General features: G+C 45.1%; 2 protein-coding genes across 4 annotated transcripts in view; both read left to right on the top strand.

Moving 5' to 3' along the window:
- TRIM44 (tripartite motif containing 44) overlaps positions 1-17,648 on the top strand; it is a 547,049-nt gene that overhangs the window by 511,323 nt on the left and 18,078 nt on the right. The window lies entirely within an intron of this gene.
- The window catches only part of PRR5L (proline rich 5 like), a 76,638-nt gene that overhangs the window by 54,163 nt on the left and 4,827 nt on the right, over positions 1-17,648 (top strand). For 2 of the 3 annotated variants that reach the window (XM_032805092.2, XM_032805095.2), the window contains exons 6-8: positions 699-790; positions 5,132-5,272; positions 6,957-7,083. In XM_032805092.2, the coding sequence (XP_032660983.1) occupies positions 699-790; positions 5,132-5,272; positions 6,957-7,083 (360 nt within the window). The remainder of the gene's footprint in view (positions 1-698; positions 791-5,131; positions 5,273-6,956; positions 7,084-17,648) is intronic. The other variant, XM_032805097.2, reaches the window with a different exon arrangement.

Raw genomic sequence — 17,648 nt, forward strand, 5'->3', positions numbered from 1 at the left:
TGGATTTATTTTAAATATCTATACTTCGGACAGTTGAGGCTTTTGTGGCTGGCTGGCTGGATACAATGGGAGCAGCTGAACCTTGTGAGTTGCCAAATTTAAAACATCTCTCTAGTAGAAGAGGCACTCTCTTCATTCTGGCTTTGTAGCTTGTTACCACAGGTGGGTTTGTTCTGTGACTTCTAGAGCTATGTTTGGGGCAGGGAGAATCTCAGAGTTAATGTAGCTGGTTAAAGAGGTATCTGTACAGCCCTGGCTCCCTGACTCCTCTGGGCTCTTCCTGGGCTGGTCAGTGAGACCATACTGGAATATCAGCTTAACATTTATTAGGTGCTTTGTAATTGCAACATACTTGGCCAGTGGAGATAGAGCCTGTTGCCTAAGGAGCACCATCACCTTTTACTTTAATTGGGCTGTTTTACATTTCACGTGGAACTGTGTTCTTAGAGCTGGGAGGGACTCAACAGTTTCTGATCATAGATTTATGCCCCCCCCCCCCCACTGCTTTGCTGTGAACAAATACAGACTAAAACTCAGCTAAAGCTGCCAAGACTTGTCTGCTTTGGAGCAGGAGGTCCTAAATGAGGCGGGGTTGTGATGCTCACCTAGAAAGGTAAAGAGCATTGGGACATTTGAACCTGACTGTAGTGTCCTAATTGCTAAAGGGTTTTTCTCCCTCCAAATTCCTGTGCTTTTAGGTGAGGATCGCATTGATATCCTGTCTGAAATCTGGGATCACTTCTTCACAGAGACCCTTCCCACGCTCCAGGCGATATTCTACCCTGTCCAGGTAAACCTGATAAAAATATAGTCTGGGAGATGGGGAGGGAATGCAACTACAGTACCTGCTTAATGGTCCCTTGGTGCTTCCCTTCTCTCCCTAAAGCAATTAAGGCTCCATCTCTGCTGGCTAAACAGGTTTTATAAACTTTAAACCATGGGCTCCTAGTGAAGTTTGTCCTAGTGGACTATGTAAATGGAACTAGTGTAATAAACTAGGTAACCTAAGGTAGAGTGCAATGTTTTGAATCCTGTTTGGTCCCGTCCTCTCTGGCTGTTAGGAGCCTGTCTGTGGCGGAGTTTAAACAGTGCTTAAGCACTGATACAACCGGACTGTACTTGGGCCTTGTCTAGACTGAGGATTTGTCCCAGTTATTGTCATTAGTTCTTTAGTCACTGCGGTAGCTATAGCTCCATCGCTGCAAGTAGTGGCTTTGCCCTGTCTGCATTAGAGGATAGTGCTGGCAGCAGCGCTGTCTGGTTGACACTGGGGCAAATCCTGAGTCTAATCCAGGGGAGAAATTTGTCAAGGCGCATATGAAAGATTTCTAACTCCCATTGACTTTAATCTGAAGTTAGGCACCTAATTGTCATTTGTGCCTTTGAAAATGTCTCCCTGGGGTCTCAGATGCTTTTGTGATGAGTGGCCATATATGTACAGTACCTGCAAAGTGACATCACTCTGGTTTCTCTCTAAGTCCTGTTTACAAGGCTAAGCAGCCGAGTGTCGCATTCCTGAAGCCGTTTTGATTTTAAACCTATATTTTACTTCTTTAATTTGCTTAGACTGTAAACTTTGGGGGGCAAGGACTGTCTTTTTGTTCTCTTTGTACAGTGCTTAGCGCTGTGGGGTCCTGGCTCACGACTTGGGGCTCCTGGGCGCTACAATAATATAAATAATAGTTTTGGTCAGGATTTCCAGCACCAGCAATCCTAATTGTTGAGGAGCTATTGACAAATGAGCATGTTTGTAGGTTCTCCCCAGTCATGAGGGAGGCGGTGGAGGGAGGGCTCTGAAAAGGCACCAAAAATACATCATCTGTGTAGAATGAAATTCTTAGAAATGTTAGACCTTCCCTTTTGGCCTGTCTCTGCTCCTGGAGAACCAGACTCTAGACACATTTGATTTTTCCTTTTATCACTTGAAAGTCAGCAGTTGACATTTGAAGGTTGCCCTTTCGTAATGATTAAAGTTGCCATTTCCTAAAAGTGGCCAAGAGAACTTATCTAAAGATGATTGCTAACTGTCCAATATATTTGTTTTTACTCTCTCCTGTCTGTACTTGCTGCAGATGCTAGAAGGTATGTGTGAGGGTGGGATACAGGTGAAATTGTGCAACTGAGAAGTCTTTTTACTCTTTTTGTGCTGCGTGCGTGTGCACGAATGTTCATGTGCGCACATACTCTGGAAACATGGAGGGACCTAATCTAGCAGGGTGAGATGCCGAAACCTGGTTTTTAATGTACTAAATTCCTTGAGGAGAAGAATCTTTCTTTCCATTTTATTGGGAATTGCTTCTGCTCTCCTTGTATTTTAACAGCTCTCCTGGTTACAGAAAAAGTGATACCGTGTTGCTCAGTGGTGACACCCTTTTCCACTAATGGCTCCAGGGAAAATCTCTTTGCTGCTATATGGTGTCTCAGTAATGAGAAACTGAACAAAAGTTGCTGTAGAACTTGTGAATTTTAAAGTAAATGATATGAAGGAGATCAAGATCCTTTGTATTTTATTTATTTTTACATTTTCCTAAGGCATACATCCCAGTAGCATTGGAGAACCACATAAACATATCCTTGCCACTCCCTTTTGAGTTAGGGAAGCACTATTCTCATTTTACAGATGAAGAACTGAGGCGCAGAGTGTCTAAGTGACTTGCCACAATCACACAGGGGAGTAGTGGATCTGGGGACTGAATCCAGATCACTGGACTCTGAAGTCCAGTGCCTTAATGACAAGAACAGCCTCCTCTCCTTGCAGAAAGGAACTGTATTGATCCACACATGTGGCACTGTTCTGGAGGAATCATATCTTAGGGTGAGAGGGTCCTGTCAGTCTTCGGACCCATTCAGCCTGTGACTTTTTTTACTGCAAATGCCATTAAGGGTATAGTAATGGCTTTTGTGATGGGGACAAGTGTCCACTTGGAATGTAACTGAGCCCTTCAACGATAAGTTACCAAACCTCCATCATATGAAAGTGACTTCTGGTTACTAACAACTTCAGCTAGGTTTGAACCTTTGACCTAGGTGTGACCATAAGCCATGCAGTCCGCTAAACTGCCAGCTACATGCAAACAGTTTATACAAGTCACACTGCTCTCACTGAGTTACTGAGTGACTGCTCTGCTGGGCTTGGGAAGAAAAATGGGATCAAATCTTTGTTTTCTATGGGATGTTGTTTTTAACTGAGATAGTAAATTAGTTGGATTAAATTGGACAATAGGAATAAATGGAAAAAGAGTGTCATGTTATTGCTGAGATACATTTCTCAGCTTTGTGCAGCTCCTTTTTACACCTGGCATTCTCAAACAAGCGTTGTGATGTCTTAGAAGGGCAAAACACTCATGTAATGGCCAGGACAGTCTTGGCTATAGGTCTTAAGTTATTTGCATATTGATGTAGCTGTTAATTGCAACATTAACCCTATTTTAAATTTATGGTTAACTGGCATTGATTCCCTCCAGTCAGAGATTTGCTTCACTGTGTGTGTGTTATGGATCCTGAAGCAGAATATGGGGCAGAGTTTAATTCCTTCAAGAAAGAGGGGGAGAGACTCCGCACTGGAAAGCATTGGGGAGGGTTAGGAAGAAAGTTTGAGCAGTGAAATCTTAGCGGCAGTTGGTTTAATGCAGTGGTTCCCAAACTTTAACAACCTGTGAACCCCTTTCACTAAAATGTCAAGTCTCGCGAACCCCCTTCTAAAAATGAATATTTCCAGGGATTTTCTCATTTATCTGAGTATAAATTATAAAAGCAGTGATCTTGGAAATATAAAATTTATCATTACAGTATTTTTATTACATTATGAAAATGCTAACACTCTTCCAAGATCTCACTTTGGTATCTTGCATCACTTTGAATAAGCCTGTTATAAGACAAGGCTCCTATATTTCATCAAGGAGTATCAGATGTGAAACAGCATGAAGATATTTAAGAAACCAACTCAGAGTTCCTCCTACACAAGTGTTCAGGTCTTGAGCAGTCCAGGCAAACAATGCATGTTAAAACGTAGCTTAAACTTGTTCTTCATAATCATTTTAAAAACAACACTAGCTGCCTATTTAATTTTAAAAACACCAAAACATATCCACCTCCCTTTCCATTGCTTATAAGGAGTCTTGAAGTTTTAATCTCCTCAGTGTGATAGATATGCTTGCTTTGATCTGCTTAGCTCTTGAAAGTCCAGGGCTCCGGGCTGCTGGCCCTGTGCTGCCCAGGGTCGCTAGGGACAGCTTTGTCTGCAATTAGGGAATTTTTTCCTGAGAACCCCCTGTAACACTTTGTGAACCCCCAGGGGTTCACGAACCCCAGTTTGGGAACCACTGGTTTAATGGTATAGTAGACTGTGTTGTGCGTGTTAGGCATAGCACTGGGTTACTGTGATGCTGGAATGGTGGACTGAGCGCAATTGTGTTTAAATATGCTGTGAAATATTTCAATATCTTCATCTGTTAAACCTGTACAGGTGCCCTATCATTAATGTTGAAAATGAAAACAAAACTCTCTTTTAACCTAGTCACATTGGAAAGCCAAAGCCGTTGCTTCCCTTGCCTTCAGTGGAAAGAATGGGACAGGATTTGGCTCTGGCCCAAAGTGAATAGTAAACCTAATGGTTAATTAAATTATGTTTTCATTTGCAATTTCCAAAGCTAAATGTTGGTGTTCAGCATGGGGTCTGACACAGACTAGAAGCAGTTGTAGTTCAGGTGCATGCTATACAAATTCATCCCCTCCCAGCATAGCCAATATGCCTGAAGTCTGACCAGCAACACAACAGTGGCTGTACCAGTCCTGGGTTTCAGACTGCTAATCCTAATAACAACCAAAATAGTGGTTTGGGTTTTATGAATAAGTGTCATTTTCTGCTGAGATCATGGCTTATTTTTTGCATGACTGTCACCAGTCATGGGCTTCAGGGGTTTGTCACTCATAGATTGGAAATGGGTCAGGAAAGGTGCTCTCTAGATAGACTGCTCAACAGTCAAGGAATCATGAGGCTGAGCAGCAGATGGGTGCTCTACCATATCAGCACACACAACAATAATTTGCAAGACAGGCTTTGGGGGTGTGTGCACACGTGTATGTGTGCGCGCATTATGCACACACACATTTCCAAACTGTATTTTTTCAGGGTCAGGAATTGACTATCCGCCAGATTGCCCTGCTCGGCTTCAGAGACTTGGTCTTATTAAAGGTGAAGTTGGATGAGATTCTTCCTTTAGTCCAAACAAAGCTCCCAGCTTCCATTGTCCAGATGCTACTGGTTCTACAGGTAGGGAATTTCCTTTCTTTTTTCTCCTTCTGTCTGTCTCTCACCCATGCATACACATCTCACGGCTACCAATTCATATTGCCCCTGGAAAGAGGAAAACCAGTTGGCATGATGAGGCTGGGGAAAGAGTTGTGTGTGTTCATGTGGGGAAGCTGGATGTGAAAATGAACTAAACTGAACATTAAGCATTGTGGCTTGAGTTTCCTGAGCAAACGGGGGGAAAGGGGTCAAGCTGTCCCAGTGGGAAGGAAATGAACCAAACTCTGGGGTCTTGGGGCTTTTCCCTTGGTGACTGAGAAGTCCCAGTGCTCTTGCTTCACTTACACACGGATCTTAGAGCATTTCCAAATGCCTTTCAATTCTGATTACAGTTCTCATAGTTGTGACCCCCATATACAAGTTCTTCTAGTTCAACAGCTTTACACTGACAGGGAAGTGCTCTCTCTCACTCACAAGAAACAATGGAATCTGATGAGCGCTGGCCATTCACTTCTAATACAGGCTTTCTCAGCTAGGGAGGGGGTTGAACTGGGGTCCAGCTTTGCCTGTGAGGGGAAGAGCATTGATGGGAGGAGTACTCTTGGCAGCAGGCAATGGGCTATAGATCTTCCAAGGGCCCCTCTCAAGCAACACAAATGTTCTAAGGGAACCAGTCTACCCATCCAAACCTCAAGGGAACAGGAACAGAATCTTCCACATATGAGCTGCACATCCAAGTGTACCAGTTGTATCATCCTATACAGCTTGATGTGGAGACCATGGAAAATATTCAGATTCCAGACCTTTATGTAGGCTCCTTTGGGTTTTATTTTCATACAGTTTCCATGGTTATTTTTTTTCCTTTAAAAGGAAGAGAGAGAGAGAGAAACCAAGAGCAGTTAAAGTTTCTGAAGCACAATCAGTGTGGAAAGTGGCTAAGCTTGTGTTTACCTAAGAACTTTTAGTTTTCCAGCCATAATTATTGTAACCCAAATGGTGCTAACAGGAGCCATCCGAGTGAAGTTGAATTTCTCTTTTAAAGATTTTAGGAAAAGAAGGTTGCGAGTGTAGAGGGGCAATTGCCAGAGTGAAGAATTTATCACTAAAAGGAGAAATTCTTAGCTAGTCTTTGCAAGAAAACTATAGAAATCTATGATGAGTTTCTAGCATCAAACACCTGGGTTAGACAGGTTAGCTTTACAGGTAAAAGAAGGAGATGAGAGGGGTGATGACTCACAGTTCCTGTTCAGGGAGGGGCAGTGATTTGCCAAAGTCAATGTAGGGACTTATCTTTATAGGGAAATTTACTGGCAGAACTTTACCCGTATAATTATATTAGTACAGTTATACTGAGACTCTTATTCTGGAAGACTGGGGTCTTTATGATGCTTTGCAACATAAGCTAAACCAGAAAAGGGATTCTTCTTGCAGAATATGTGTGTCCACACATGAAGAGTGCCTTTTTCTGGTTTAGCTTATGTTGCTAAGTGTCATAAAGTGTCATAAAATTCTTGTTCCAGAATAAGATGTTTACATGTGGAGTTATACTGGTATAACTTCAGTGGTATAATTCTGCCATAAATATCCCCATGTTTCTACTCCTTTAGAACTGGAAGTAGACCCCAGGCATTCTGGCTCCCAGAATATGTGACTGGAAGCTGTGTAGTTGTGTGATGACACATTTGCTTTGATGCTTGAATTGCAGGGTGTCCATGAACCTACAGGTCCCAGCAAGGGCTACATACTGCTGGAAAAGCTGGTCAAACAGGTGGTCTCTCCATACCTGGGCTTGTGTGAGGATCACAGCTTCCCTGGCGGCACCTGTGCACTCGGTAAGATATGCCACACTGAAGCTGTTCTAAGTCCTCTTATTAAGGCACCTCCACAGGTTAATGTAAGGAAATGGGCAGCTGTGCCAGACAGAGATGGGAACTGACAGATGCACAGCTCCGTGAGAGAGAGAGAATCAAAGGTTAAAATGTCCCCAAGTGGATTTCAATCAATACAGCTTGGATGTAATTTATGCACATGTGAAAGGCTTTAATCTTTTCTCATGCCACAGTGAGCTGTAATGAAACCCCACAACACTCCCCACTCTCAGGTGCCCCTGTGGGTGGAATGATTAAAAGCTGTCACTGCACTCTGCTTATTTCCAGCATCTTGGCTTTTAGATTGCTCACCCCCTCAGCCAGCACGAGATCTGGTCCCTCCTCCTTCAACACTCACCTCCTCCCTCTTCTATCTGATCCCCTCATTCCACAACCACTTTCAGTTGCCGGTGTTCTCCTCTCCCCCTCAGTTTTTGAAGTAGCTGATACATCTGCCAGATTGCTAAGGCAATGAGTTTCCAGGTGTTGGTTCTCAATGGTTAAGTTTCTCTTACAGAGATTTTCTACTGTCTTTTGGTGTTCACTGCCTGGGGTTTCTGGGCAAGAAAAGCTACTCCAAAGATTGTGAATAAAAAGAGGTGGTTTAGGTCTAGACTACTTAGGTGGCTATCTGGAGCACTACACTCTGAGTGAGGGTATGCTGCGACTCCAGGATGTTCCTCTACAAAAGGAATCTCTCCAATGGGTTACCGTGCTCCAGAAGTCCAGCTTTGGATCCTGGCTTTTGGGAGAAGGCAGAACTACCTGGAGTGAAAGATCACAATCTGATTCTGCAACCAAAGGGATGGTATAAAAAAGCATCCCCCGTTCAGTTTGTAGCATTTCATAGATGATAGGCCTCATTTTAGAAAGGGGTCACAGTTTCAGGGTAACTACACCTATATTCCCACTCTGTGGTTCCTCAGCAGCACCCAATTTAGGCTTCCAGCTCCCGGCCATCATCTCTTTTGGTTGGAGAGTACGCAACTCTGCTCCTTATATTACACTGTGATATCTGCAGTAAGCCATATTGTCTGAAAATCCCAGCATCTGTGCTTTGCTTGTCCCTGAGGGCTAAGATTGGTGTGTTGCCCTCAGTTATGTTACCACACAGCTCCTCTAGGCAAGCACATTTATTCTTAAGGTGAAAGCACTACAGAGAAAACCTATAAAAACAATAAAAATTCCTACATGCATGCTAGCTAACCAGAGGTCATCCCTAACTCCAACCTCAGGGTTGGGTAGGTTCAAACTCACAGCTGGGTTTTCCCTATGGTTACAAGTTCATATACCTCTTAGATCCAAAACCAGAGCAAAGGCTGGGCACATCAGCCATTTCTTTATGCAGCTCCGGCCTTTGATCCTGGCCTTCTGTAACAAGTAATCCGGAGACAATGACCCTTTCCTCATGGTATAGCTTCAAAAGGCTGGCTATTTGCATAAGTGGAGTTGGGGAATTTGCATTAACTTCTCCTTAGGACTTCCCCAGGAAATCTACTTAACATTTATTGTTCCAAAAGTCCATACTTGTCTGACACATTTTCAGTGTAGTGCTTTGAACTCCCAGGTCTTATGTCTGTCACATCTGTTATATCTGTATGAGAAGTTACACACAACCCTGGCCCATGATAATACGTACATTTAATAGAGTAAGACCATTTAAGGATATTGCAGGAAATTTCCATAACTGTCACAGGAATCTCAGTATGATAGCTGGAGACACATAGCCCCTCCCCCTCAGTCTCTAGCGCAGGGGAGAAAAGATAGCCTTGTGGCTATGGAACCTGACTGGGACTTGGCCTCCATCCTGTCTCTATCAAAGACTCACTGTGTGACCTTCAGGTGAGTTATTTCTGTGGGCCTTTTGTTCCTCCCTCGCTCAGTAAAATGGGGATGTTGGACAAATTAGCAAATATTCAATATATGCTATAGAAGTGCTAAGTTGCCATCATTGTTACATCCCTTCATAAAGCTAGAAGTGATTAGGCCACCTGCACTTCCACATGCAAACCCGATCACTGCACAGACTGCTTGTCCTAGATGATTAACCCTTACCCCACACAGGGCAACTGAGTGTTGACCCGATGGTCTATGTGTCTGGTCGCTTAAGGGGATTTGCATTCTGCTGGAATAGTTTGAAGTGTAGCCACCTGACCCCTGTGAAAGTTTTTAGCCATCTTGTTTCCTGCCAAATAAAGAAGGAGCTAGTGTCATAAAAACCAGTTAAATCTAATCTGGCCTTGTAAAGTTTGTGCACTTAAAATCATTGGGTTTACTTTGATTTAGTTGCTGTTCATATGTGTGTGTTTTTTCCCCAGATGGTCTTTTGCTCCAGCCCCTTCCTTTTCTGAACTGGCAGGGAAAAAGGAGGGAAAACTTGTGTTTGCGTTACACAGTCTTGACAGCAAAGCAGAACTCTTCCCCAGATAATCTTGGCATTTCAAAAGCACACACACATTTTGCAAAACCCTCTCCCTAGTCTGCAGGCTCCCCTCTCTCTGGTTCTGAAAGAGCCAAGAGGTAGCAATCTGGGATCTCAATGTGCAGCATAACAGCTGTGAAATCCAGAGGAGTCCATGTGATTGCATAGCACTGTAGTAGCCTCTGCAGAATGATTAGTTGGACTCTGGGTATATTTGCATTCTCAACAGAAGCCAAGGACTGAAAATAAAAGGGCTGTTGAGCCTGAATTAACCTCTCCTCCCTAGAGCTGGATCCTTCAGGTCAGGATTAGGGAATAAAACTTGGGTTGGTTTGGTTTGGTTTGGTTTGGTTTTTTTGAGATAAGGAAGTTTGCACTGGCCAGGCCCTTGCTTAGGTAAAGGAGAGACTTCAGCCTCCAGGGTTGTCAATCTGCCTACCTTCAATTCACATTAAACTTGATTTTAAAATGGGCAGAGAATGCAGCTGGAACCAAAATGAAAGGGGGTGATGGAAACTGGGGATATTAGTAGGAGTAACACCAAAAGCAGCAATTTATGAAGATAAAATGTGGCACTGGCAGGGAAGGCAGGATCTGAGAGCCTGAGCATAGGGAGGCTGGATTCAGCCCTTGAGAACTCATTTTACTTCTGTCCTGTCATGCAAGCAGCCTGTCACTGTGAATGAGGTTGGATCTTGGCAATGTGACACTGTGTTAGAGATTAGCCTCCCCTATTCTTTCAAGTTCTTTTTCGCTGCTCTTGCCTTACCTCCTTCCTGTTTGTAGTTCTGTCCCGTATAACTTAACCACAGCTGCCCCAGGAAACAAGTGTTTGCATTATAAATGGGGAAGATGACAAGCCCTCCCCCAGGTGGAACTGCGTGACTGACCCAACATGCAGAGGCTGTTTGGTAGGAATGTCAGTGCTCATTTGGGTATGTATCCAAAGATTCCCTCCAAAAACCTCCCATTCAAGTTCCTATTTCACTCCTAACAAATCAAATGTGAACTAAAATCCCAGCTCAGCTATTCATGAGAATTTCCTCAGAGCAGAATCTTGTGTGGCTTCTGGAAGGATGTGAGATAAGGCCTTGTTTCTGGTTTGAATCGTGGCCTATAAACCCATGAGTAATGCTGACCATACCTACAGCCAGCGCTCCCTTCACCTTCTGCACAGTGAGTTGGCTGCACTGGGATTGAGCCCAAACTCATCCTGACTTTCAGCCCTTGACTCTAAGCTAGGGTGACCGAGTTTTGGAAATGGAAAACTAGAACACCTTTTTCTCCGGAGTCCTGCCCTGCAGGAAAGTTTTGAAGATCAGAAAGGAATAGATTGAGGTTTCTGGTGTTGCATGTGTCAGAACTCTGCTTCGCACTCCAGAGCACCTTCTGGTACTCTCTTCGAGGGGCCAGGAAGGAATTTTCTTCTTTCCTACTCCTCAGCATGACAGCCATACACAACTGTCTAGGTACATTCCAACTGGGATTGGTTGGTTGTTATGGATTTGATGCGATGGCATGCTGCATAGTGAGCAATGCGCGAGGCTTAGGAGAGAACAAAGCAAAATGGGCTGAAGCACATTTGCCACTGTTGGTGGCAACATTAGACTTGCTAGACTCTTGGTCTAATCAGGTTTAACAAATTCTGGTGCCAGCCATGCTAATTGCTCAGTCTGGCCAAGAGGAGATGAGCCTTGGTTCAACTGAGGGCCACTAAACTCCCTACCATTGTCTATTTTTAGCACCTCACCACACATCATCTGCCCAGGTGAATCCATTGATCTCTCTTCTTCTGATAGCTGTAATCTGAGGCTCCCCATTTCCAGGTACAGACGGGGCAAAGAACTATTCTAGCTTCTTTCATAGTAGTGCAGAGTCAGTTCCTTTCCACTACGTGTTATGGTGTGATCCCTTCTGGAGTATATATGTTTTCCCCTTTACATTAGTATCTAAGCCCACCACAATCTTTAATATATTTATTTATCTCACAACACCCCTGTGTGGTAGAGAAGAGCTGTTATCCCCTATTTCACAGACAGGGAACTGAGGCCTAGATCCTCCTTTAGATGCCACTGACATTTTCAAAACTTCCACCTTAACCCTACTGCCTGACCCTGTAGGTGCCTACATTTCTGTCAGTTGGCACTCCCAAAGCTGCTTATGCCCCAGTTCCACGCCACAGCTAACAAGCTGCTCAGAGCCCCGGATGCCCCAAAGCAGGATTCTCAAACTAGGCAGGAGAATACCTGTCTCACCAGAGAGGCCTGATCTGAGCACAGACCTGATTCCTGGTAGATGGGCTGAAGCATGATACTGTCAGAAAAGACAGCTAGGGGCACAGGGAGACCTAAGGTAAATGTAAGAGAAGTGTGCTGGGAGCCCCAGGGTGCAGCCTGGGATTGTGGCCCCTTTTAAGTCTCCACCTTGGTCTGTCTCTCACAATGCATTGCTAGTGACAAGCAGCAAGCCCCTCCAGGCACTGTTATCACTCAGCACAACCGCATGTGGAGCCCCTCGTCCAGCTAGCTTGCATGAATGTTCCCAGAGCTGCTCATTAATCACACAGAGAAAGGCGCCAGCCAAATCCCCCTAGCTTCCAGCCTTGTACCTCAGGAATATACCATTGTGCACTGCTCACAATGAGCAATGCAAGTTTATTAATTAGTTCACCACTTCATCAATGGAAAGTAGATATACACCAGTCTTTGTAAACCTGAGCAGATTTACCACACACTTCAGGAAAACTCACTGGTAAAGATAAATAGTAAAACAAGTTTATTGGCTACAAAAGGTAGAATTAAAGTGATTTATAAGTGAGAGGCAAAAAGTCAGAATTAGTTACCAAAGAAAACAAAATATGCGCACAATCTAAATTTTAAACCTGTAAGACACTAAGCAGTATTTAGATCAAGCAGTTTTCTCACTCCACTGGATGTTACAGTTCATAATACCTAGGTTTCACCCTTGAAACCTGGGCCAGTCTCCTCTGTTGGAGGCTTCAGTCTTCTGAGTGTCCTTGTTGCTTGCAGCATGGATGTGGGGAGGAGGAGGAAAGGCAAAGCCTGGGGCCACGCTGTTCTATTTTATACCCTTAGTCCATGTGCTTGGAGAGCATAAGTCCAGGCATGTCTGGTACGTATTGCTGATTCACCAGGCAAGGTTAAGCCATTCCCCTGGTGTGTCTTGTGCAAGTGTGTCATTGCATTCTAGCTCCCTTGCTGGACAATGGCTGTTGATAGTTGTTTGACATCTGCCTGGGTGTTGGTTATGCCCCTGGTTATTGTCTTTGGGGAGCTAGAATCTGGGTTCTTCCCAAACCCACTGCATATTTTAGTGACAACCATACAAAACAGTCTCAAGTTCATATGCACTGATGATATACATATTTAGCTGGAACAGTGGGTTTTAGCAGATCAAAACCTTTCCCATGATACTTTACAAGGCATGCTTTATATGCAATATCACAATGATATACTAATAATGAATACAGGGGGTGCACTGTGAGTGTCACATGAGGTATCAAGCATGAGCAGGAGAGAGAGGGTTTCAGCTGCTCAGGTTCTAAGCTGCCTTGGGTGCCTCCTCCCAGGAGATAGTTCACAGCTGAGGATCCTGCACAGAGAGAGGCCCCTCTCTTTTGACCTGGCACATCAGGACAAACACTTAGTTATCTAAACTCTGCCTTCTCCCCAGGATTTCCCTGCTGTATGAGTTTATTTGGCTCCCTATTCAGTTTGCTGGCTTCTGAGGAGCCCTTTCTCTAGCAGGACTTAGGTGCAGTAAATACAGGGGGAAGAGTTGGGCTAAGTGCCTGCTGAGGATTCCACAAAGCAGCAGGCCAGATAGCCATTAGGGGTTGCAATGCCAAAGTAACCTTTCAAGATCTGTCCTGAGAGGCTTTAGGCTCCTAACATCCATTGAAATCAATGATCATCTCTCAGTGAAAATTAGGAGCCTAAATACCTTTGCAGACCTGGGTCTAACTGACTGGCCCAAGATCACATGGAACTGAACCTGGGTCTTCCAAGTCCTAGGCTAGGACCCTAACTACTGGACCATCTTTCTTCCCTTAAGCTCAGCTAAGGTCTTCATTGCCTCTATATTTCTTCTGAATGGGCTCTTGCCCCTTCATCTGGCTCCAGTTGGTGTAACTATCTGCTCTGTTGCATTTGGGTTGGAGAGATCTCCTCGGGCCTTACTTGCCAGCTTCACAGAGGTTTTCTAGTTGCCTTTGTTGCTTTCATTCCAAGCTGGCAGCTGGAAGGTATAATTGAAGGTATGGAATCCAGAGTTCTAAACAAATGAGAGACATGTAAAGCCACTGCAAAATCTAATTTGGAAAAGTGGGCTCATATGCTGGCCCAGTAGAATGCTGCCATTCAGCTCTCTCCTTACCCCAGCTAACTGCAATAAATAACCTACAGCAGGGGTAGGCAACCTATGGCACACATGCCGAAGGCGGCACGCGAGCTGATTTTCAGTGGCACTCACACTGCCCGGGTCCTGGCCACCAGTCCGGAGGGCTCTGCATTTTAATTTAATTTTAAGTGAAGCTTCTTAAACATTTTTAAAACATTATTTACTTTACATACAACAATAGTTTAGTTATATATTATAGACTTATAGAAAGAGATCTTCTAAAAATGTTAAAAGGTATTACCGGCAAGGGAAACCTTAAATTAGAGTGAATAAATGAAGACTCGGCACACCACTTCTGAAAGATTGCTGACCCCTGACCTACAATTTAAACAGCCTCAGTCCTAGCAAATTCCAGCAGCACAGGAGATCTTATCCCTGTAATTTTTGAAGCTGTCCCTTTCTATTAAAGTCCACTATGCTTGGTTATCAAGTCTGTTGTCATATGCTTCCCATTATGTACTATTGGACTCCAACTGGCTCATAATACCAACTTGAGCAGCACTTTTCATCCCAAAGCATTTTAGACTGCAGGAAGAAATCAGTGAAATGCAGCATTCTGTGGCGTGGAATGCAACAGTCTGTCTGCATCAGCAGCTGTACAGAACAATTTTTAGCAGAGAGAGTTAGGATTTAACTTCTCCAGCTGAAACCACAGGAGAAGGAGATCAGTCACTGGCAATAAGTTACTAAAATTTGGCTACCTATGTTCTTGCAAAAGATGTCTTGGGAAGGCTGACTACCACCTTGGCTTTGATCCTCACACAAAGGACAGCAGCAAAGCACCCTATAGCCATGCCTGGGCACTGATTTGGGGTTAAGAGCACCACCCATTGAATCACTATCACCACTTGTTGCAACTCTTTATTTAATCTCCCCATCCAAATTCTGACCAGGCTTGACTCTATTTAGCATGTGAGAGCGGATGTGGGTGGGGACTGGCTGGCTGCCCACATCACAGAAATCGCCAACAGAAAGGCCAAGGAGAGAAAGGCAAATGCGCTTTCTTTTGAGACCTGGGGTTGGTCTCAGGCATAGTGGGAGCATGGTTTGTGGGGAGGCTTGCACTGCTGTACTTGCTCTGGAAGGACTTTAATCCACAGGGTTGTCAGACTTGCCTCTTTCAACAGAACGAACATTTACACACTCAAAACCCAATGGACCTTTATTCCTAGAGAAGTAATTTTTGAAGTGAATGCAAGAGGCCTATTTGCTTGTGATTTTTCTCCTTGTGTTGAGTCCCCTGTTTGTTCTGGCTGTGAATTTGCCAGGTGAACGGTCTTGGGTTTGGGTAGCCTCAAATCTGCCCTGCTATGATGAAAGATATAACCGTTTTTAAAAATGGAGTGTTTAGAAACAGAGAAAAGAACCAAAATTCCATCTTCTGAGGTAGAACCTGCAACAAAACAATCAGGGAAGTGGGCAGCATTTTCCATAGCTTAGTTCATTTTGATCTCCTGGAGACTAAGTACTAATGCAGTAAACCCTGGGGATTGAGATGAAAACGCCCCCCCTCCCCCAAAATAAAGCAATTGAGCCACTTTGCCTCCTGGCCCTTGGGGTTTGTCAAGCCTGAGAGGGTTAAAGTCTAGCGGGACTGAAGTTACTGAGCTAAGTAACTGTTGCCCTGGCTTCTGTCTCTCACTGTGTCAACCTTTAGGTTTGTTTACTTCAGTCAGAAAAGCAGAAGCTATCATATGATTGCTCTCTATAAATACACTAGGGGGTAAACACCAGAGAGGGAGAAAATCTATTTAAGGTTAAGGACAATGTTGGCACAAGAATGAATGGCCATGAGCAAACTTAGGCTGGAAATTAGGTTTCTAACCATCGGAGGAGTGAAGTCCTGGAACAGCCTCTCGGTAGGGGTATTGGGGGCAAACAACCTAACTAGTTTTATGATGGGACTTGATACATTTATGAACAGGCTGATATGACGTAGTTACCTGCGATAGCAGGGGACTGGACTCTATGATCAGGGAGGTCCCTTCCAGTCCTATGTTTCACCAGGAAGGATGGAGAGGCAGTGACTGCCACTGTGTAATTTAGGTCTTGTCTATGCTAGACTAATTTTCCTACAAATTAAAATGTCACTCAGTGACCACTCCTCCCTTTGGGAGCACTAGGGTAAACCAGCCACTCACAGCCAGCAGCACACTAGCACGCTTAGATGACCCATAGTCACTGAGTTTTCTTTTTCCCTGAGGGTATCCACCGCTGCTCTGCACCCTCCCCTGAGGTCCTGCCCACCCCGCTCCACCTCCCCCTGAAGCTTCACCCTTGCTCCGCCTCTTCCCTCTTCCAAGACCCCGCCCTCAGCCTGCTTCTTCCTGCCCCACTCCAAGCCTTCCCCCAAGGCCCAGTCCAGCCACTGCTCCCTGCTCTCCATCCTTCCCCAAGCTCCGCTCGCAGCCACCTGAACATCTGATCAGCAATCGCTGCTGAACAACTGTGGCTAGAGGGTGCTGAGTACCCACTATTTTTTTCCCGTGGGTGCTCCAGTTATGGAGCACCCATGGAGTTGGTGCGTATGACCCAGTGGTTAAAATGCTGTTGGCCAGTCTACAATAGTGTTGCCCATTGTTACTATCATTGGAGGTGCGCATATGGGCAATAGTGAGACATTTTAGGAGAAAAGGGCTAATGTGGACACCCCCTACAACTCTCCCATATACCCAGTCCAGCTCGCAGTGGGGCTAGTTGTAGCTGGGTCGGAAATAATGCATTTACTGTGCCTGTAACATGCCTAAAACTGATTCCACCATTCTCTTAAGCCTGAAATGAACCTTTTTGAATGAGTGTATTATTGGCAGCATCAGGGTGAAGTTTTGTCATAGCCTGGCTGCTGCCAGTGGTGGAGTTTTGGCTGGTCCCTCATCCCTCCCTGTCACAATACAGAGTTTGTTTCGTGCCTTTCTTACTGATGCAAGCTTCCAAAAATGTTTCATAACCTTCAACGACTAGTGCTTGGCAGTTTGTTATTCTGTGTCTCATGCTTTTCACTTTTTGGCTGGACACATTTTATAGGATCTCAGAAGTGCTGCCTAAGAATTAATTGTTTCTTGACACTGTCTTAGATCATAGGTAGGAGAGATACAGGGATCCACTTTATCTGCTATTGGAAAACAGCCATCTATTTAGCGCACAGCATCTATTTAACAATGAATAGCAACTCTGCACAATGGTTAAGAGCAGGGGGTCTCAAACTCAAATGACCACGAGGGCCACATGAGGACTAGTACGTTGGCCCGAGGGCCGCATTACTGACACCTCCCCACCACTGCCCGCGGCCCTGCCCCCATTCCACCCCTTCCATGAGGCCCCGCCCCTGCCCAGCCTCTTCCCACCCCTTCCCTGCCCCCATTCCAACCCCTTCCCTGAAATCCCCACCCCAACTCTGCCCCCTCCCTGCCCCCAGGGGGTGCAGGTGGGGTGTGGCAGGGGCTCAGGGCAGAGAGTTGGGGTGTGGGGTGCAGGAGGGATGAGGGGTGTGGCAGTGGGTTGGGGTGCAGGATGGGTGTGGGGTGTGGCAGGGGGGCAGGGTGTGGCAGGTGGCTCAGGGAAGGGGACTGGGGTGCAGGAGGGGTGCGGGGTGCAGCAGGGGGTTCAGGGCAGGGAGTCAGGTACAGGGTGCGGCAGGAAGCTCAGGGAAGGGGGTTGGGGTGCAGCAGGGGGCTCAGGGCAGGGGGTC

This window comes from Chelonoidis abingdonii, chromosome 4 (genome assembly GCF_003597395.2).
Source record: "Chelonoidis abingdonii isolate Lonesome George chromosome 4, CheloAbing_2.0, whole genome shotgun sequence".
Lineage (NCBI taxonomy): Eukaryota > Metazoa > Chordata > Testudines > Testudinidae > Chelonoidis > Chelonoidis abingdonii.